General features: G+C 37.6%; 1 protein-coding gene across 1 annotated transcript in view; it reads left to right on the plus strand.

Moving 5' to 3' along the window:
• Positions 1–1,544: 1,544 nt before the first annotated feature.
• The window catches only part of DNAH7 (dynein axonemal heavy chain 7), a gene marked incomplete at both ends in the record, with an annotated part of 102,359 nt that continues 81,517 nt past the window's right edge, over positions 1,545–22,386 (plus strand). The window contains 15 exons of the mRNA XM_079539127.1: positions 1,545–1,559; positions 4,861–4,926; positions 5,379–5,487; positions 5,952–6,099; positions 6,458–6,542; positions 6,766–6,946; positions 7,380–7,455; positions 9,476–9,601; positions 10,918–11,037; positions 13,082–13,265; positions 14,881–15,060; positions 16,064–16,339; positions 17,812–17,939; positions 18,110–18,188; positions 22,018–22,242. Coding sequence (XP_079395253.1) covers positions 1,545–1,559; positions 4,861–4,926; positions 5,379–5,487; positions 5,952–6,099; positions 6,458–6,542; positions 6,766–6,946; positions 7,380–7,455; positions 9,476–9,601; positions 10,918–11,037; positions 13,082–13,265; positions 14,881–15,060; positions 16,064–16,339; positions 17,812–17,939; positions 18,110–18,188; positions 22,018–22,242 — 1,998 coding nt within the window. The remainder of the gene's footprint in view (positions 1,560–4,860; positions 4,927–5,378; positions 5,488–5,951; positions 6,100–6,457; positions 6,543–6,765; positions 6,947–7,379; positions 7,456–9,475; positions 9,602–10,917; positions 11,038–13,081; positions 13,266–14,880; positions 15,061–16,063; positions 16,340–17,811; positions 17,940–18,109; positions 18,189–22,017; positions 22,243–22,386) is intronic.

Below are 22,386 nucleotides of genomic sequence, written 5' to 3' on the forward strand. Positions count from 1 at the left end.
CTGCACACTTTTGTGTTTTCATCTTTCATATTCCCTCCAGTGCTAGAGCCAGGTTGGCACAATTTTGGCTAAGAATGGCAGGGCAGAATTCCCTCTGGGAAACTTTGATATCTAAAATCTACTAAGGTTGCAAAGATGGATAAGGAAGTGTGTAGTCTCTGGGACTTAAGTATGCTGCCTATGAGGTCTTTCTGTTGACTTGAGAAATAGGAGACTAGTGCAAGCAGGTGGATTTGTCTGTCATGGCATGGGGCATCCACAACCTCCTTGAGTGAAAAACTTACTAGTATCTAAGCTAAACCTCCCCTGTCTCAGACCATTCCCCTCGTCCTACCATATGATAGCTGCCCATCTTTCTAACAAGACAGCTGTGATTGTACTGCTGCTAATTAAGTTAAGTTGCACTTGGAAAAACATCTTGTAAAGTCAGGGCAAGATAAAAACATGCAGTTGTATTATTTTTTGTAAGGAACTGGAATCATCCCATGCCTTAAGAACCTGGCAGCTGGCTGATTTGAAAAATACTGATAGTGAAAAAATACAAGATAGATCAGTGTATTGAAAGCTTACCGTATTAATGGTAAATTAATGGTAAGTTATAAAGCTGAACTGTCAGGCCATCTTCCAGTGGTGAGAGATTATGGAACTCCTTGATCAAAAGCAGGTACAGAGGTTATGGCATGAAAATTTTTGGCTGGTTGGGTTAACACATAAAATGTGTTTCATGAATCAACCTTTTGCTAGGACAGTGCTTTTCTTGTTATCACCACGGGACGATAAGGGATGAAAAAACACCTTAAATAACAAAATCACAATATAATAAATATAACACAAATAATAAATGGCACGCATTACCAACCCAGGTAAGAGTTCAGACATTGGTTTATTAGGAACGCTTTCAAGAGCACAGCTGTTCTCTATTAGGTGTAGTTGGAACACATAGGTAGCAAAGCTCTGCCTGCAAACAGCAGCTGTGTTCACCCACCTGCTAATTTCAAAGCGAGGGAGGAATGCCAGTTTGAACCGTATGGAATAGTCCATTTCGGAGCTATTTAAGCCCCTTATTTTCTTGAATCTGCCACAAACTGGCAGCATGCGCTTCCTCCTAGAAGAAAACCTTGCTGCATAAGGCTGAAATCTCACTGAACGAAGTTTAAATTCAGCTTTCTGTACCTGAGGATACGCTGCAACAGCTTCACCCACCACAGCTGTGCCCCCACCCCCCGATGCTCAGGCGATAAATTGCACTTCCAGCTGGTTCGCAGAGCCTGCATGCCGTGCTCGGAGCGCTCGGCGTCACCGCGCTGCCCTCGGAGCGGGCTGTGGCTGCATCTTCACGCTCTTTTGTGTTACCTGGCAAACGTAAACAACCAACAGCAGGTAAACCGCGGTCTTCAATACAGGCGAGTCGCTCCGAGCGCAGGGCGCGGGGCGGGGCTGCTCCCGCGCGGCCGTCACGGTTTACAGCGCAACCGTCGCACTCGCTCGCGGTGCTGCGGGGCAACGGCGGCTCCTCAGTGCGGCCGCGTCCCGTCCGAGCGGACATGGGCACCGAGCAGGTACGGTGGTGAGCCGCTGCGGCGCCCGTTTGCCGCCGGGGGCTGGCGGGGGGGGGGTGGAGCGGAGCTGCGGTGCAGCGAGCTGCTGAGGGGGTGCTGGTGCGGGGAAAGAGGGCTGCAGCTGAGAGCTTTTCAGGCGGTGTTTGTTCGAAGTAACGTAAATCCTTAGAACTGCGCCGCTTTCCTTCGGTTCATTCCTTTGGTGGATTCGAAGTTCTGCAGTTTGTGTTACGTTGGGTGCGTATCGGAGGGTGCGCATCGGCGCCGTCCGGACCGTGGGGCTCTCTGCATGGCTGTTGGTGCTGGCAGCAGCTGTGCTGCGAGGCGTTAAGGATGCCGGAATCTCAGGGTTACAGATGGCTGTGTAGAGCGTTTTGGTGTTTTAATAAAAACAAAAAAAAACCAACAAATCTGCGTAATGTTGCACGCGGTGAAAACGTTTCTACTCCTGTTATTTGTAGAAAAACAAAAAACAAAAAACAAACAAACAAAAAAAAACCCAACAAAACAAAACCGCTCAGGTTTCTGTTACTCCTAACCAGGAGTTCGACCTGCTGTAGGCACCTGCATTAGCAGGGGGTTGGATTGTACCAGCCGTGTCCGACGCTGCCTAGCAGGCGCTGCCCTGCCCGGCCCCTGCTGCACACCCAGCGCTCAGCAACGGCGGTGCGCGGGGAGGGCGCGCGGTGCCGGCTTCGCTTACAGCGAGGAGTTGCATGCGTTTAGATTTGTGGCCTGAACACAGCCGTGTGAGTGGCAAAAAGCGTGCAGCCCTGCTTTTCGTTCTGATTATACAGTTTGAGAACGGGTTTTAAGATTGAAAAAATATATATATAATATATATATTATATATATATATCTTTTAATGCCCCACCACTCTTACCACTCTTACTGTAAATCTTCCCTGTCCTATCACAACAGATCTTGCTAAAGAGTCTACCCTTTCCTTCCTATAGCCCCCACCCCCCCCCCCCTTTAGATACTGAAAGGCTGCCATCAGGTCTTCCCAGGGCCTTCTCTCTTCTGGGCTGAACTGCCCCTGCTCTCTCAGTCTGCTTTGGTAGGAACGGTGTTCCATTTTTGTAGCCCTTCTCTGGTCACACTCTAACATGTCCATGTCTCTGCTGTACTGAGGACTCCACATCTGGACATACCACTCTAGGTAAGGTCTCGCTAGTGCAGAGTAGAGTAGAGGGACAGGATTGCCTCCCTTGAGCTGCTGATCATGCTGCTTTTGATGCAGCCCAGGATACAGTTTGCTTTCTGGGCTGCAAACGTTGCTGGCTCATGTTCAGCTTCCTATCCACCATTACCACCGATTTCTTTTTAGAAGGGCTGTGCTCAGTCCTTTGCTCTCCCAGCTTGCATTGATGGTAGGGGTTGCCATGATGCAGGGCAACAGTGTTGAACCTCATGAGGTTCACCTGGCCCCACTGCTGGAGCCTATCTAGGTCTCTCTGGGTATTACTGTGTCTCTCAGGTGTGTTGACCACAGTTTGGTGTAATTAAAAATGCTGAGGGTGCTCCCTATCCCACTGTCAGTGTGTTTGATGAGGATATTAAAGAGCATCAGTGCTAGTGTAGTTCTAAATATCAGTCTTACTATGCGAAGAATAAAGAGCATGTCTACACTCAAGATTCAGAACCAACTGAAGTGACTCTGGCTCAGATCCAGCAGTAAAGCTGCTGACAAACCAGGATCCAGTGGGATAGTTAGGAGGCTGGAGCACGGAATGTAGGCAGGAAACTGTTCCATGGAGAACAGAGTCCTAGAATCATTAAGGTTGGATGGAGAAGACATCTAAAATCATCCAGTCCAACCATCCACCCATCTCCACCATGCCTACTGATCATGTTCCTCAGTGCCACATCTTCATCACTCCAATTCCTGAATTTTGATGGAGGTTTTCTTTGGACTTTGGACTTTCTGACTTGCATGTGAATCACTACAGTTCTTGTAATTGTGTGTCTAAAATTTGAGTGTCCTGTAGCACAGCAGCTGCACTGCAATGTGACTTGTGGAAGAGTGGCTCAGGTGTGCTCATACAAACTTCTGCAGCTTTTCTCCACTGTACAATCCTTGCGTAAGAAATCAAGCACAACAAGGACAGCTGTGGCATAGATGTAGTGTTACTTTACTGCAAGTGCAGCTGCATGAAGAGAGGTGGTGTGTGTGGTGCTGGGCACTGGTGCCAGGCTGAAGCAGAGGACAAATGGAGGAGCAGCCAAAGGTGCTTATGTTTGCCGTTTTCAAATAATTGTACAGCTAGCCTGTCTTGTTTGTTCACAGTGAGGTGCTGTGCTAAAAACACGTTAGTTGGGATCCTGGGCACGGTCAGAGGGACAGCCAGCATTTCTGTCTCATGCTGAGGGGTCAGCCTTATGGAAGAGCACAGAGTGCTGGGCAGTCTTTTATCGGAAGATTACGGGTTAGGATAAAGGACCAATATGTGCTAACTGATGAACCTGAATGAAAAACTTAACTGTATGTTTACGCTACGTCTTGGTATCTTTTAATTCTTTAATGTTTGTGTTGGCAAAAATATACTTCAAATGCTTCCAGCATAAAATAGATTTCTCCAGGCTGTGATTTTTAAAAGGTATTTGGGAAAGTTAAATTTTACATGGAAGCACACTAGAAATCGTCGGAGAAGTGACACGGTTGTGCTTACAAAAAATATTGTATGAGTGCTGCTCTGAGAGTGATGCCTCTTATTTTATTATGTTGGTCCACGATGTCAGAAGTGAATCTTGGTGGTATGGCTGCAGAGGTTGAACCTTCCCACCAGTATCCTGTAGCATGTTGTTGCTGCACAGCAGAGGGACAGTCTGACAAAATGGCATCTGACATGGAAGTGCATATGAAGCAAAGGTGGAAGTAAATTCTTCCATGCAGAAGAAGTGGCACCCATTGACATTCATTAATGCTTGCTGAACATATATGGAGACCAAACAGTGTTGGATGATGTGTTTCAGCAGTGATGACAGTGGGTCACCTCCATGGGTACAGGTTTTTATAACACAGCATGCAGGCTCTTGTTCATTGCTGGTGAAAACGCAGAGCTAACGGTGGTGACTCTGTTGGAAAATATTGTTCTGTAGCTGAGAATTTGTTCTATCAAGTAGTGTTACCATATTCTTTGTGTCTGGTTTAGTTTACGTTGAAATAAGTGGGAGGCATAACTTCCAGAGCAACTATGGATCAGAGATGAAAAGGGATTTATAGTTTCTTTTAAGACGTTTAAGTATGGCTGGAAGTCTAATATTAGTAGCAATTAAAATGTTTGTGATTTTTCCCAAGGCCGCTCCGAGTGTCAAAGGGAAGTTTGCAAAAAGAGCAGCGAGCTTAATACCACAGCTACCTCAGGTAGTTTTGTTGGATTTTTTGTAAGTTTTAGTTGTCAAGTGTGTACATGGCAGAGTTACGTAAAGATTTCAGAACATATTGAAGTGTAATATCTGCATGTTGTCTGCATTATGTACTTGTATTATTCACATTTAATTATGTGGAAATATGTTTCAATATTTTCAAAACATTGAAAGTAGAATATTTGAACAAATCTGTAGATGTTTCAAGTATAAAACTAGCGGGTATGCAAATATTTGTGTGTAAGTTTAGTGTGCTCATCTCTGCTGGGCTGGATATTTTAAAGTTGAGGGCAACATGTAGGTAATAGTTTACTGTATCATTTTTATGCTGCCTTGTTCCTACTATATACTAGGTTACGTATGTATTTATTTATTTGTATTTAAAATATCTTGAAGTGCTACTAGCACCTACAACTAGTGTAAAACTAAAACACAAAATATTTCTTCCAGGCAAGCTCTCATCAACCGTGGCAGCAGACTTGTCCTTCATTCCGCCTGAGAAAAGAGTGGGAAGATGATGAGCCAGATGAGTTTTCTGTAAAAAATGAGTACCCATCTGGTAAGGCTAACAGTAGTTGGTGCTACTGAAGAAAATCTTTCAGAAACATAAGGAAATGCATCATGCATTTCAAACTGTTTTTAAAACTTAATTTCAAAATGTTCTTTTGGGAGACCTCATTGCACTCTACAACTTCCTGAAGGGAGGTTGTGGTGCAAAAGGATCTGGCCTCTTCTCCCAGGCAAATAGTAGGACCCGAGGAAACGGCCAGAAGTTATACCAGAGGAGGTTTAGGTTGGACATTAGGAGAAACTTTTTCTCTCAAAGGGTGGTCAGGCACTGGAATGGCTGCCCAGGGGGGTGGTGGAATTGCCATCCCTGATAGTGTTCAAGGGGCGCCTGGATGAGGAGCTACGAGAGATGGTTTAGTAGCTTGTGGTACTAATAGGAATGGGAGGGTGGTTGGACTAGATGATCTTGCAGGTCGTTTTCAACCTTGTGATTCTGTGATTCTTTTCTGCAAGGAGAGTATTTGAAGGCAAGATGCAAGAGACTCAAGATGCAAGATGCTAGAGATAAGGAAGCTGAGCCATCCACTTCTAAACTGCAAAGCTGCAGTCATCTGAAAAAAAGCCAGGAACGTTTCAGAAGTGCTCTCGTTAACATTATATTGTGAGTTTAATGATGTTTGAAAAATGTGCTTTTTCCTGTTGATAGATGGACCAATTTTTTTAAGTCATTTCAAAAATTTGAAGATTACAAATCAAAAGGAAATATGTATATGACAACGAACTGTATTGCTGACTTTAAAATCTGAACCTTAGCAGGTTGTTTACAAACTTGGTTGCGTGCTTCAGTGTTCTTTTTGAATCATAATGTTTTGCATTTTTTGTAAAGTTTTGCCAGTCACATTTGTTTTGTGCTGCTTATTCATAGCTCGCGTGTTTGATGGCTATATACTGCTTATGACACTGAAATGTATCTGAAGAATGTGATGCACACTTGTTTGTTTGTTTTGTTTTTACGTCAGGCAGGAAGACGTTACTGAAGAAGCCCTTAATGAATCCCAGTCTCCAAGAGCAGATTCCTCTACAGCAATAGAGAAGGATATCGTGGTAGGTAAAGGCTATTTTCAAGACCATTAAATTTAAAGTATTGCCAGTTATTTATTGTAAATATAGACAAGATGATTGATATAATGACAGAATTATGGAAACAAAAAAGCACTCAACACTAATTACCTTTATTTTTACTAAATCAGCCCATGTTTTACTGAAACCTGCACTAGTAATTGCTATCTAGTACTGAACTTAACCAATGCATTCTTCTATCCTGCAGAAATACTACTATTACATTCGCCATGGAATTGATACAGCAAATGTAGCCCCACTGGATGAAGCCTGGTTAGATCACGTTTTAGTTTTAATTCCACAGCATCTGAAATCATTTGATGAAAGCATTCGTTCACTGACTGATGAAATGAAAGAAGACTATTTTCTGAGTGTAAAGAAGGCTATAGGTAGATTTCTAATATTTACTAGTTTTGTCCTAAGTTGATAATACTCGAAAGTGTTCGTCATCGAGTGCTGCTCACTTCTGAGAGCTACCAAAAGTGAGAGAGCTACCGTAAAGCACTCTGCTTATGGTAGAGGAGGACTTCAATGAAAAAAATATATGGTGTTGTTCTTACCCTTCTAATAGTAAACTATTATTACTCAGTATTTTTAGTCTTTCAACAATTTAAAAAGATACTTTTTTCTAAACCCCAATTTAATTGTATAGCTTTCTGCTAAATTTCTTTTCATGTATTTCCACGTAAAACCATTTATGTCAATGAGTTGTCCATTTGGGCATTTTGTTTATCTTTATTTCTTTGGTGAGCTTATTTTTTTATTTTTGTTTTCACTTTTTGTTTTCACTTTTTTTCTTTTATTTTGAAACACCTTTCATAGTTGACTTTGTCTTAAGAGACACCAGAGAAAAAGATGAAGACAAGAAGAAAGATAGTCTTTTACCTCATCGTGCAGAGTAAGAAAATATATTTATTCAAATGGACTGACTATAGAGCAGTGATGTACAGTAACGTGTAATGAATTATCTTAGGTGGTGTTGCTCAGTGTTGGCTTGAGCACTGCACAAAACAGTAAAAGTAAACATATTTTAGTTATTATCTCAGTTAATGCTTATACAACTTCCTTGGAAAAAATGTGTCTACCATGAATAATTGTTGGGAATTAGTTTTGTTTTGCAGTGTTTAACTGGTAAGAAGTTCCTACATTTAATCTCACAGCATTTGAAAATAAGATACGGAAGGGCAAATTCTTGTGTTTTGAGGTATATGCTTGAGATTTTCTGAGGTATATGCTTTTAAATACCAAATGGCAGGCATTGAAGTATATAGGAGGGTGGCTGTGACAGATATTACTGAGACAATTTTCATATTGAAAAGAGAAATAATGTGTAACGAGAGAGTTATATTATCCCCCGATAAGAGGCCATCCTACAATTTCTAACTGTAGACCTTCCATGCCTACTAGGAACTGTCATTTTGTTGGACATCGCAGTAGTTTTCATATAAGCTTATATCGTATGCTTGCATACTAAACCCAAAGTATAACATTGTCCTACTACAACAGTCATTGGCAAAATGATTTTATTTCATTAACAGCACTTGAAATATGAATTTTTCTTCTAGAGAAATATGTCAGATAGATGTGGAAATTCAGCAAGGTTTTTTAACTTCCTAAAGCCAAATTATTATTATTTTTTTAAAATTTCCTATAGGATACAGATTCACTGAGAAATGGGTAAAAGTTTGTATCAGAATTACCAGTTTCTTGTTTGCACAATTTACCTAGTTTCACATGCAGATTTAGGAAAATACTTCTGATCTGAGATTTGTTGTCCAAGCTTGAAGTTCAGTACGGCAAAGCAATATTTTAGGTTCTAATTATGACTTCATTGCTACCAACCTTTCAGGATATTATCATTTAGAAGGTTATTTCCTAATGTGAATATGCAGAAACCACTTAAAGAGGAAATGAAAGTTGTTCATGTAGATCCGTAGTTCTCTGAGGTGGAGTCTGTGTACTCACATATCTACGTAACCTTTTCCTTTGCTTGGAAACTCCTCATCAATCTGAGATTTGATGAAAAGTAGATCTGAAGCAGGTGAAAGTTTTATGCTCTATTTTGTGACATCACTGTAAGAACATTCGGAGAGATATGAAACAGTTACAAGGAATTGAGGACATAAGCTATGTTTTTATCTATGTAAAACTAAATAGTTCTGTGGTTGATTCCTGAATGGGATTGTGCAGTTCATTCTGTAAAAAACTGTAGTTAAAAGTGTATAATTTAATATAAGTTAAAGCAAAGATAGTAAAGGTTGCAATGTCCCTTTCTTCAATTGCAATACTCAGTATTTTAATACTAGAATTTAGTTGTCTGCATAAAATGGAAAATGACCCTGTTTCAGTTTTTAAAGAAAAAACCCACCTTATGGATATATTAAAAAACCCCACCAAAGTAGCTTTATGTTCTTAAAAATTTGAATGCAGACCAACTGGATTTATAAAAAGGCTCTATACTCATGAATGATGACCAATTGAATATTATGTGTAAACAAAAATATACTACAGAAAATCATGTGTTCATTAGTTGATTACGTATATATGTATGATTTTATTACATTCTTAGTATAAGGGACCTATAAATAGGCTACAGATCTCTTAAATGTCTGAAGACCAATATTTCTTTTTTTCTCTCTCTCTCTTTTTAATGTATATTGACCAGTATTTGAAGACAGTATTTTTAATACCTGAATAATGAGTAGAAAACCAGATTTACCTCCTGAGCTACTTCAGCTATTTATATGAGCTTTTTGGGATGGAAAAAAATTATTTTAATGCAGATATATAAATATTTTGGTTTTTAGAACAGCTGTGTCCATCCTACTGTGTTTCTTGGTTGTTTTTTTTTGTTTTGTTTTGGTTTTTTTTTTTTGTTTCTTTTTTTCTATGTGTTTGTGTTTTGTTTTGCTTTTTAGAATAGAAGTTGTCCCAAAACCTTGGAATAAGTCTTTCATGTCAGCGTACAGTTACATAAAAGAAAACTTGCATGCAATAAATCCTTCAATGCTAGCTGTTCTGAAGCTATGGGAAACTTCATTTAAGTAAGTGTTACCAATATCTCTTAGCTTATCAGATGCTCAGTGATTTCAGAATCTAGGTAAGGAAATAGTAAATGGTGGTATCTTAAGGTTTCCAGGTTGCCTTCCTGAATCTGGGACAGCTACAGTATCTGCATGTGGAAACAGATTGTGAACATGCTTTGTTCAAACACCATTTTCCCAAATACATTGTTTTTGTGTGCTCTCTGACTTCATGCTTTGAAGAGTTTCTGCCAACTTTTCATGTGTACAGGTCAAGCTTTCTTATCTGTACTTCCCCAGAGATCACAGGGAAAGAAAAAAAAAAAAGTCACCTATGCCATCTTATTTCCCCTTGTATCTAGGCATTAATAAGCAAGAAACTGCAAATGGAAGTTAGATTGTTAGTTTTATATTTAGATGAAATACCATCTGGACCTGGTAATCTGTGATTGTCTGTCATTTTGTTTCTATAACTGTTCCACTGAAACTACAATTTATGCCATCATGTCCATTGTACAGAGAGGATCCAGAATGGAGCTGCTAGAAATCTTATGTTCTCTAAGTCTTTTTTTTTTTTTTCTTTTTCCTGTTTTTGTTTTTTCTTTTTTCCCCTCTTTTTTTCTCTTTGTTATCTTACAGATTGGCAACTTTCCTGCTTCTGACAAGTCTGAAAAAGACTTCCATTTTTGAAATAGTAATTTTAGCTTTTTCTAATTTTGAGGGTTTTTTTTTGTTCTTTTTTTTTAAGTCCAGGAATATTCAAAACAATCTGTCTTTCCAGAGTAGCTCGAACTGCTTGCTTATTTCTTGACTGGTGATGAAAAAGGCAATGAATTGACCTGTTAAGTGCTGTAATGACTTTACAGTGTTGGTTTTTTTTGTTTTTGTTGTATCTGCTAATGAACAGACGATATTAAATTATTTATTTAAGGAATAGGAATACTGAAAATTATTTCCAAGCTTGGTGTAGATAATTATCTTTATTTCTACGTTGTTTCATAATATCTGTAAAAATCCACCAAGTCTTTGGGAAGGTCACTGTTTAAAACATTTAGAAGTGTCAATGTTTGATCACATATGCAGTATGGGGTCAAATATGTGCGTGGACTCCAACTCTGAAAATACCAATTAATATATTCAAATGCAGCAATTATTATCTCCATTTAGATAATGTATAAAGAAAGTGCTGAAGTACATACATTTGGTGTTCCTGAAAATAAAATATAATGTTTAAAATAAATAACATTTGAAATATGAAATAAGGTTTTATGGAAATAAGGAAATAATAAGGTACTGTGAATACACTTCTAAAATATTCATGTTATATTCTGTTTCAGAAACTTACGCCTTCTTGATACAGAGCTATTTCACAATAAACAGGAAGCCAAGGAACTTGCATCTTTCCAGGTTCAAGTCATCCAGGAAATTGGAAAATCCAAAGCTGTTCTATCTAGGAAGTATGATCCAGTGCATCCATGTATTTTAAGTTATACGGAGATCTTTTTCTTTGGGTGTTTTTGAAATTCTGGACTTTTCAGAGACAGAAAGAATGACCAATTTTAATAATACATATCAAAGAAAGAGATGGAGTGGTTGGAAATGCTTTGAGGCCAGTGAATGAAAATATTTTTGTTGAGCTTACTGTGATTTATGTTGTTTTCTTGTTCCAAATTTCAGTGTGTTGTGTTTTGCTTTTTATCTCTTATAGGGCACAGATTCATTCAGAATTGGATAATCTGTGGGACATGACGAGTATTTTAGTCTATTTTGAGAAAAGCTTTTATTTTGAGGACTCCCTTGTCATCTAATTGCTATTCTTCAAAGAATTCTTGGAGCTATTTCAGATTAGTCTGCTTTTTAAAGTTTCCCTGTTTTTTTTTTTCTGCCTTGTTTTTCAGGCCATTTAAAACAGCTGTAATACTGAATTCTGAAGAGATACACTGAAAAAGTAGTGTTTCTTCTTATCAATAATTTATGACATTAAAAAAAGTAAATTATGGTGGAATTTTTGTGTAATAAGACTTGCTCCATCCCTACTTCAAAGAAAGAAAGTGCCTCCTGGGGATAGGAGTAATTGAGATTATCCTAATGTTCGGTTAATAACGATACCTGTGTAGAACTTTTGTTAATGAGCATGGTATCTCAGTTTGTATGTTTTCACTTTTTAACCTTTTTTTTTAAACCAGTGTCATCTAAAGAATGTTTTATTAATGACATCCATTGACATTAGAGTATAAAAGAGTTTTTGAAAAACAAAGTGTTTGAGCAGTGTAATATTCGTATATCCATCTAGCAGTGTTTCTGAAAGAAGGGCAATTTTCTTGTTATTTTGCTTAATATGCTGAAGTAGAAGCATAGTAATTACTAGGTCTTTTTTAGATATTTGTAGCTGTGTTGTATTGTTCGTATACATCTGATCTTTATTCAGTAACTACACTATTGCAGGGGTTGGGACCTTGAGATCATCCAACCAACCCCCAATGATTGCTTCCTGCAATTATTTACTACTGCTTTTTTTTACTATTTTAGATTTATATTAAGAAGAACAGCTGTTGTATTTGCTAGATTCCTGATTATTAGGGTTGTAGTTTTTCTTGTTTGTTTGTCAGTTGTTTTCTTTTTTTTTTTCATGGTGTGGAGAGTTTTTATTTCTGTTGGCCCATAATTGTGTTAGTAACTGCCTCAACTATTTTCATTTTTATTTCTTTCTGACCCTGAAAATGTCTTTGTGTTCTTAACTGAAGAATCATACAACAATAGGCTGGGCTGAAAAGGACCACATTGATCATCTAGTTTCAACCCCCTGCTGTGTGCAGTCTTCAGCCATGAGACCAGGCTGCCCAGGGCCACATCCAGCCTAGCCTTGAATGCCTTTGGGGATGGGGCATCCACAACCTCCCTGGGCAACCTGCTCCAGTGCATCACCACCCTCTGTGTGGAAAAACTGCCTCCTAATGTCTAACCTAAACCTCCCCAGTCTTAGTTTAAAGCTGTTCCCCCTTGTCCTATCACTGTGCACCTCATAAACAGTTGTAAGGCTGCACACTTTTGTTTTCATCTTTCCTATTTCCCTCCAGTGCTAGAGCCAGGTTGGCACAATGTTGGTTATGAATAGCAGGGCAGAATTCCCTCTGGGAAACTTTGATATCTAAAATCTACTAAGGTTGCAAAGATGGATAAGGAAGTGTGTAGTCTCTGGGACTTAAGTATGCTGCCTATGAGGTCTTTCTGTTGACTTGAGAAATAGGAGACTAGTGCAAGCAGGTGGATTTGTCTGTCATGGATTTTTATTTTAAGTATGGTTTCATAGTAGTAGATAACATTTTCAGATACATGATTCCTTTGAATTTAAAGGTACGACTGTATGAGCTAATTACATTACAGTTCCCCAGGTATACTGCAGCATTCTTTGTTCATGCACGTATTGCAAGCATTCAACAACTATAGGTTTATTAATACTAATCTCTTGAAGAACTAAGAGAAATATTGTATTCTCTTTAGGTGGCTTCCAGAAGTGCAGAAAATCTTTTACCAAGGTAATAAAAAAAAGCAAATACCCAGCAATGCCAGTACTGCTAAATTAGAAGCATTCTTCAGATGTGCTGCCACTTTAATGACTCGTCAACTGCAACAATTACTTTTACAATCAATTCAGGACTTTACAGATTTAATTGTTCAACCAGCAGTAAGTACTCTTTCATGCCTCTACTAGTAGCACTGCTTATCCTTGTACCTACAATTTGTTTCCCGTTGGTTTTACTTAGGGAAGAAAAGAAAATATGAACTCTGGTCTCAGCTGCTTTCTTGAGGAAAAAAGATGTGGTATTGAATGTATGTGGTGTTTATTAAACAGAGTTAAAAAACCACAACAACTTACGTCAGAGGAAATACTGACATTTTAAATCTGATAATGTACAGGAACCTGCTACAGTTAGTTAGGTTTAAAGTAGAAATCCTGTGCTATAAATGCCATAGACATCGTGTAAGTCCAAAAGTGAAACTGTTCTTGCTCGGTGTTCTAGTGCTACCTCCCCATCATCTCCATCTGTGTTGAAGGCTTATCTTCTCTCTACTGTCAGTAGACATCACATCTCTTCTGTGGTTTGGGGGGGGAAGCAAGAAGAATTTCACTTTTGGACTTACACAGTGTCTATTGTGGAGATAAACATTTCTCCTTGAATTTTATGTTTTGTAGTGCAACTGAATCTTTGCTCAGCTTTCCATTAATACATCCTTGCTTTTAAATATCTAAAGAATCTCTAGCTCCAGATGATACTGAATAATAATGAAATAATAATAATAAAGGGATGAAATAATATGAAAAAATATGCAGAGAATCTAGGTAAGGAATCATACTGTGAAAGCAGAGTGTATGATTTTCATTCCTACTTCTTCCCCAAGTTGCTTTGTATACTCCTGAATTAAGCAAGATTTGACGTCCACAGTGCTGTTTCCTGTTGTTGTTAGAAATATGTGTATAATCTCTAATGTTCTGCTTCTGAGTGATTATCCATTATTCAAGCTACACAGTGGTGATTAAATGCTTTCTTATGGCTCCTGATTAAAATTTATTATAGTTAAAAGATATCAGAGATACAGAAAAGTTAAAAGATGCCTGATTTAGATTAAAGGTACCATATAAAATCAAATGGTGCCACCAGGGGCAAGAGCATACAGAACTTTTTGTATTGGGATACATAGGAATCTATACTGCAAAAGAGTCCAACCATTTACTGCAAATGCAGCTCACAGTGTTTGTCTCAGACTAGGGTGTTTTTTTTTTGTTTTGGCTTTTTTTTTTTTTTTCTGTTTTTTTTTTTTGTTTTTGTTTTTTTCCTCAAATCAGGTTCATGGTTTACTAAATAAAAATAGAAATAACTTTTTTTTTTTTTTTTTTTTTTTAAAGGAAATTAGTTCCCCAGTGACTGGGGTAGGTGACGGATGCGTGTACTGCTGTACCTGTACTTGTATATTCCTATACTTGTGAGGGCTGCTGCTATAATACTACTCTGCATCAGTTTGTGCAAACAACTTTATATGAGTTGTTGGCTGGTGTATAGAAGATACTTTTTATGTCAACTGGAAACAACACTGTAATTCATCTTAAAATTCATGTAAAACTGTTATTTATTATCAGAGACATACTTCATATTTGCACTGGTATTTTTAGTAGAATTAGTAATTGTAATTTGCAGTTAAAATCCTGAGTAATTCCTAATGGTCCTTTGATGTTTTTTGTGTTATTTAGATTAAATAATACTTTAATATTTTTTTTTTCTTTTTTTTTTTTTTCAATCTAGAAGTCAGTTCGAGCTTATGAACACCCTGGTTTCATCCTGAGGGCAACACTTGTGAATGACTGTATTAAATTTGAACCTGACTTTAATGACTATGAGGATGTATTACTGAATGTTTATGCTGTGATGATTAATGCTGTCAGTGATATACCAAGAGTTGAGACCAAATTATTTTCTAAGTTGGTAAGAAATTACAGTACTCACAGTTTTAGTTTTCTCATTATTTCTATGTTTAGTTCCTGAGTATTTTACTGAGTAGTCGTAATGCCAGACCATGCAGTAACGCATTAATATGCTTTGGTGATATTTTGAACTTTCTGAAGTAATCTTTTTTGTATGAAAAGACCCAGTTACTGTTCTCTAAGCAAATAAAAAGTCATCAGCTATTTTCTCTTTTCTTTTTTCTACAGTAGCTACTGCAAATGTATTATATACTACAAACAGAATTGATGCATTCAAATTTGAAGCATGTTTCTCCAGAATTCTGAAAAAAGGCCTTCATTTTGACACTGGAAATGATATTGTCACTTTAAACATAGAATCTTATGAATCGACTGTCCTTTAAAAATTCTGAGCTGTAATTTTAAAGCAGTTTCTGTTTTGCCAGAAACTTGAATAGCTGTAATACTATTTATAAAAACATTAATCAATAACCTTTAAAAAGAAAAATGAAAAGAAGCATGTCTAAATGCATAAGAGCAAGGTTTAATAGCATCTGGAGGGTTGCAGGAAAGTGCTTTCCACGTTTCTAATGTTACAAAGTCATTGGTGGATAGCAAAATTGAATTGCTGGTCATTCAGGAAAAATAAAGACAGTGTAGACTGAAATTATTGATGACTTTATTTGGAATGGACTTTTACTTAGAATTCTGAGTTCCTGCTGGAGATAAACTTCCATAACTTAGAATTCACAAAATTGGTAGTTGTATGTAAATAATTGTGTATTAAAAAATAACAATAATAATAAGTATTAATAATACTAATAAGTATGATTAGAAGAAATAATTTCTTCTAGTAATAATAATTAGAAGAAAATTGAAGTCGAATTTAACTTTTTTTTTTTATCCTGTTAATCTTCCTTAATATAGCTGGTCTACAAAAATAAGTGTAAATTGAAAATGTCGTGTCCTTCTGATTGTTATTTATTTATTCATTTTTCCTATTTCTGTATTTTTTTTTTCCAAAGCCAAAAAGCGAGTCCCCATCAGCTGTCCTGAAACCTGTAATCCTTGATGAGATCTTGGATGAACATAAGAGAGTGATCAGAGAAGAAATTATCAAAGAAAGTGCTGCACCTGTGGAACATGTCAAGGTTTATGATAAGTACAGCCTCCTGATAAACAAACAAGCTGAACAAGATGCAGATCAGTTCCTGACTGAGCAACATACTTTTGAAGAAATGAAAGGAGAAATTATAAAGTATAAGAAACTCAGTGAGGAATTAAAATATACTTCTAGAAAGGTAAATTATAAAAATATTCTTAATTTTAATGTTGATTTTTTTTCTCTGAGTACACTGTTAGTCAAAATTGATGATAATTAACTGTGAGATAAGTGAAGTAAAATTAATTTCTCAGAAAAATAAGCATTTTTTTTTAAAGTTAGTATTTCTGGGCAGGATTTGCCTTGCTTTGGTAAAATGTAGTGCTTTTTACTGTGTAGGTCCTTTCAAAAGTAATGCCTCCTGTTTATTTCCATGGAAACAACAAAGTGCACAGTAACACTATCTGATAGAGCAAATTCCAAAATACAAATAGAGTGAATTCAAAGCACTGTTTTTCAACAGTTAACACCATTGTCAATGCTTTTAAACCAGTGATGAACAAGAGTCTGATTACTGTGCTTGTGGAAAAACTGAGCGACCCATTGTTGCTGTTGCCACTGCTGAAATGCACCATCCAGCACCTTACTGTGCCAACATCCACTGTTAGGTCTCCATAAATGTTCAGCAAGCATTGATGAATGTCAGTGGGTGCCATTTTTTTCCGCAGGGAGGAATTCAAACCTTTGCTTCAGATGCCATTTTGTCACAAACTCCCCTCTGCTGCCATCTGTTACTTGGCAACAACATGTAATGAGACGTTGGTACTATGACAGTAGAGATTGAACATTCCCATTAATATTTCCCTCTGATGTTGTGGGCCAATGTAATAGGGCAGGAGGCATTACTTTTGGAGCACCCCAGTAGGTATTCATTGGGAGACTTGTGAAAGTTCTCAGAGTATGCTCCTTCCAGATTTGAAATTACAAAAGGTCTTTGGATCTGGTCACACCAAAATTCCTTCCAAGCGTCTAAGTGAGGTGATCCATAATGTGATCCTCTTCTTTTTGTATTTATAACGATGTTCTGTGGTAAGAATTCTTTATTCTCACATTCTGAAAAAGAACTCGAAGTTTTAAGTGATTTTCTGTGAATTGTTACTTGAATTCAATGCAAACTTGTCTGGAGAAACAAGTAGTTATTAGTCGTAAGGGCTCCCGTGTCTGGAAGTCAAGCTCTCTTGCCCTAATTAAAGAAATCACTGGATTCCGAGACTCATTGGGAGGCAGAGGCCCCTTGTTTTAATCCTTAGCAGTACCACATGCCTACATGTTTCTAAGAGATTGCTGCTTTTTAGATGTACCTCAAACTCTGTAATGTCACCAGACAACATCCGCTGCTGCCTTCTTCCAGAGAATAGATGCCCTTCCTGCATGAGGCAGTAGATTGTCAAGATAAAAAGTGATAGAAGTAAGGTTTAGTTACATTTTGACATGAACAGGGAGAAGAAAAGTTATAAGTGTGTATTTTTTCTCTTCTTCACTGTAAAGTTTTAGGACCCTTTTTTGGCTTGAGTGAAATCTTAGGTGAGGGCCTTGATGTTATTTTTAAGATAGTGAATGATTGTACGTAGAAGTTGTTCAACGTTTGGGTAACTTAAATTTGTATTTCAGTGTCTCCGTCTAGGAATGTTTGAACTGCACTGTGATGAATTAACAAATGCTTTGGCAAAGCGAGCAGATAATATTTGTGAAAAAATTATTGCCAAAATACTCAAAGATCATCAAGATACAAGTGTGAGGTAACTCAAACTGAAAACGTTTTCTGAAATGTTTAGTTTTGCTTCCACTGCTGAACTTCATAAAACTTAAAGCATATGATAATTTATTTTTTGCTGTTGCAAATGTATGTGATTTGTCTAAGGATGACTAAAACAAAACAAACTTGCCAAACTGTTTATTTGTTTTTCAGGCTATGTGATGAATTTGAGAGAATATCAGAAAAAGCCCTTAGTACTCCATCTAGTACACAGGAGCTAATAGAACTTAAGGTACTCTCTTCTTTTTAATGAGACCAAGCAAAAACAGCTATGAATACTATTATTCTGTCCTGGAGTAGTAGCATATGCACTACATACAGTTAATGGGTGTGATTCCGACCCTCTTGAAGTCACTGGTGCTGTATCTGTGTTACAGAATTAAAAAAGGACGGGTCATCTTTAGCCATGAGGCTAAAAGGCATAGTCTGGCTCTTTTAGAAACATCTAAACTCTTCCTCCCTGGATCATTATGCTTGCAACTGAACTGCCTACCTAGAACAATCTTTTGTCTCTGCAGTCATCTGCGCCGTGATATTGTTGGAAAGCGAGCGCGTTGACATGGACCAAAACTCTGTAAGGCAGTGCTCTCTAAAGTGAGGTGTGTGCAGATCAGAGGCTGCGTGTGATCCATTGGAGTGCATATTAGAACTTTCATATTTATTTATCTAAACAATTGAAGAAGAAATCAAGCTTTACCAATATCTAATATATAGACTGACACTGGTCCCCTTTGCCTGGTCTGCATGTCAGAAGGTCTTGTACCATCTACGTATGCGTCCTGAGGAAGACTGGATATTCCACAATGTGAAGGGTCACAGTGGCACCCTCGTTCATTCATTTTCAGTGTATTGCAATTAATGCATTGCAGTTTGTGTGCTTATAGTGGCACACAAATCTGCAAAAGAGTGGGTTTACAGATTGTATTGTTCAGTTTTAACTAATCTAACTCCTGCCAAATGGGCAAGTGGCTTAAAAAGATTACCACAGAGAAACTGCTTCTTGAGCATAATGCTAATACTGTGGGAGCAAAAGGAATGAACAAGAATATGACAAAGCTGATGCTTCTCGTACAAGTTCTTTGTCAGTCACGTCATTAGGTAAAGATAATGATGAGAAGTTGGCAAAAAAGCTGCTGACTTGACTGGAATTAAAAAGAAGATTCTCTGAAAAGAACAGAAACTTGTGACATTCATTTACTGCATCAATCACATGCACCCTGTGAGGTATTTAATGCCTTTTTGAGGTACGTCATGCCTTATATACCTCAGTCTTCATTAGTAAGGCCAATAGTCCTTAGGGTGTTCAGCCCCTTGATTTGGAAAACGGTGATGGAGAGAGATGAATTCCTTATAATTCAATGGGAAACTGTAAGTGCACTCCTTCATGTTTTGAAATTTCTTGAGTCTTTAGCACTGGACAAGATTCATACTAATGAAGCCCTCACCAAGCTACTTTGAATAATCTACCAGCAATCCTGGCTAATGTGGGAGGTCCTGTTTGACTGGAGGTTAGCAAATGTGATTCCAGTCTACATGAAAGGCAGGAAGAAAGATCTAGGGAATTATACATCTGTCAGTCTGACCTACGTTGCAGGAGAAGCTGCAGAGCATATCATTTGCTTGCTATCACATGGCATATATGAAACAACCAAACGATCTGAGGCAGCCAGTTTGGATTTATGAACCTTAGGCCCTATCTGACTAACTTGATCTCCTTTTTTGGCAAGATGAACTGCTGAGTATGTGAGAGAAAATCTATGGATATTGTTTACCTTCTTTTAGCAAAGCATTTGACACCGTCTCCCACAGTGTTCTCCCAGAGAAACTGGCACCTCATTTCTTGGACAAGTATATTGTTCTCCAGGTGAAGAAGTGGCTGGATGGCTGGACTCAAAGAGTCCTAGGGAGTAGAGTTCAATCCAGTTGATGGCTTTTAATCAGGGCTATCTTTTAGAGCTCAGTCTTTGGGCCAGTTTTTTTTAATGTTTTCATTACTGGTCTGGATGAGGAATTGTAGTGCATCCTCAGTAATCTCACAGGAGATACCAAATTAGGTGACACTGTTGATATGTTTGATATTAGCAAAGGCTTAGCAGGGGGATCTGGGTAGGCTAGATTGATGGGCCCAGTATAATCGCGTAACATGTAGCAAGGCTAAGTGCCAGATTTATTAAATGCAGCCAACTGATTGAACTCTGGTTGAGCCCATGAGCCAGTCCTGTTTTAGTTAATAACGTAGGTGTAACTGAGAAGTTTAGTCACAGATTTGTGTGAGGCAAAGATTTCAAAGGTATTGTCTTGGAGCAAGTTTTATTTATATCTCCCTCTAGCTAGTATAAGGAGCTAACAATTTCTGCATTACAACGTACCAATATAAATTTAGATCCTGTGTTCTACAGGTTTCTCAACAGATAGTATATTCAAACAGTGAATGTTTCTTGGTTCCTCCGATTTAAATTCAAGCAGTTGAATTTGATGTTGAAGACTCAAAATCCATTTGTAATATCCTAAACTAATCAAAGAAACCTCTTGAAACCTCTGATGTAAGGAGCTTAAATATGTATTTAGTTCTTAACAAGAAACCTTTAAGAAGCACTCATTGGCAAGTTGCATGAAGTAATTTTACATACTGTGTTGAATTATCATTTAAAATTTAGTAGATTAGGGTTTACAGTTTGATAGCTAAAATCCCGTCTTCTCACTTACAAATACCACTTTTGTAATCAAAACTCTGCTGTTGCTGTGATGTATTCAGGCTCCAGTTCAGCTGGACTTCAAAAAAGTATTTGCATTTGCATTTAAAACAACATGTCTTACTCTGTTGCTATTCAGTCAAGTTTTGATGTATGTGCTTGTTATTAAATGTGTGGAATGTAGATGTGTGCTTAAAATAATTCCTGTGTGGTTGGCTGAATGTGAATCTGAGTGAATTTGAGCTTTTGTTACAGTGAAGCCAAACGTAGAATATAAGAGCAGTATCTTTTTCTGAGTAAAAAATTAAAATGTTTAGAAGTATAAATCTGTGCTGAGAATATGGTGCCTTTAGAATACATATGATACTATACGTGTCTGCTGGAGGAATAAAGTCGCAAATTACCATACCTATATGTAACGTGCAGTATTTTAGCCAGCATCAAAATCTATTTCTAACAGTTATTCCATATAAGTGCTGGAGGGCTGTCTCAGTCTCCTTTTGGGTTTTTTTAATACATTGTTGTTTGTTAGGTCCGTACTAATAAATGCATTCTGATACGCAAAGACTGCTATTAAAAATGAGCAGAAGTGTAGATTCAATGGGTAGTTTATCCCTACCTAAAAATGTTTCCAGTAATTTCACATTATGTCACGTTAAGATTTTCTTTGTCTTCAATTGTGATATCAGTTTTTATACATGCTGGTGTGTTATTGATCTGTCAAATTGGCCAGATTATTACTAATGCAGCTCTTCTAGAGGCTTTCAGAAAGCATTGTTATAGACTGTCATTTAAACTGGGCTGCGTTAAAGTTCTGTTAAGTGTGCTGCATGGAATGCTTACATGTGTCAGCACAGTTCATTGCCAACTTGTGAGATTTGAAAGAAGAGTGTAATTTGTATTTCAGTCATAATGAGCAGTGCAGTAACTGACAATATTCTTTATGTTCTTAATTCTAGGGAAGGCCTAATCTTAACTGGGCCATCCAGTGCTTTCCTTTCTGAAGTGTGTCCTTATTTCTTTGTATTTATTTCACTATTTTTAAGTTGCTAGCATCCTGCATTTTGCCCAGATTTGCAATACTTACAGTAGGCTGTCGGGATTGGTTTTCATTGGTCCCAAGATTTGTGCACACTGTATCAACCATTCCTTGGTTCAACAAGATATCTAGTAAGGCAATTGTCTTCACATGTTATGTGCTGTAAAAATAGATAGTACCATGTTGCTCCAGGTAAACAAGTTTTTGTATTGCGTATTTTTAAATTTATTAGTTTTTCCTAGTAAAAAGTTAGTTTTGAAAGATTAACTATTGGCCGTTTTGGCATTAAATTATATATGTTAATCTTTCCTTTTAATTTCTGTTCTCAGGCTTGTATACAGAAAGTGGAAACACAGGACATGCTTGAATTGGAGCAGAAGTTGGTGGATGCTTTGAATTGTATTGCTTTCCTGGTAGAGTGTGTCAGCTTTTCGCCAGCAGACATTCGACTGAACAGGAACGTTTTTCAGTGGTATGCACGAATGCCAGATATTTTTGAAGAGCACAGAAAGATAATTGAGGAGAAAACAGAACAGTTTCAAGATGGTCTTAAGGTTTGTAACGACATTTAAAAAAACCTTTCTGTAACTGATTTTAAATAACATCTAGAACATGAAGTAATACTGGATGGAATAACCTCTTTTATTTTCTCATATATTAAGAAAAGTGTTCAATATGATTTTTTTCATAATATTCTT

This window comes from Tetrao urogallus, assembly GCF_951394365.1.
Source record: "Tetrao urogallus genome assembly, chromosome: 8".
Taxonomy (NCBI): Eukaryota; Metazoa; Chordata; class Aves; order Galliformes; family Phasianidae; genus Tetrao; species Tetrao urogallus.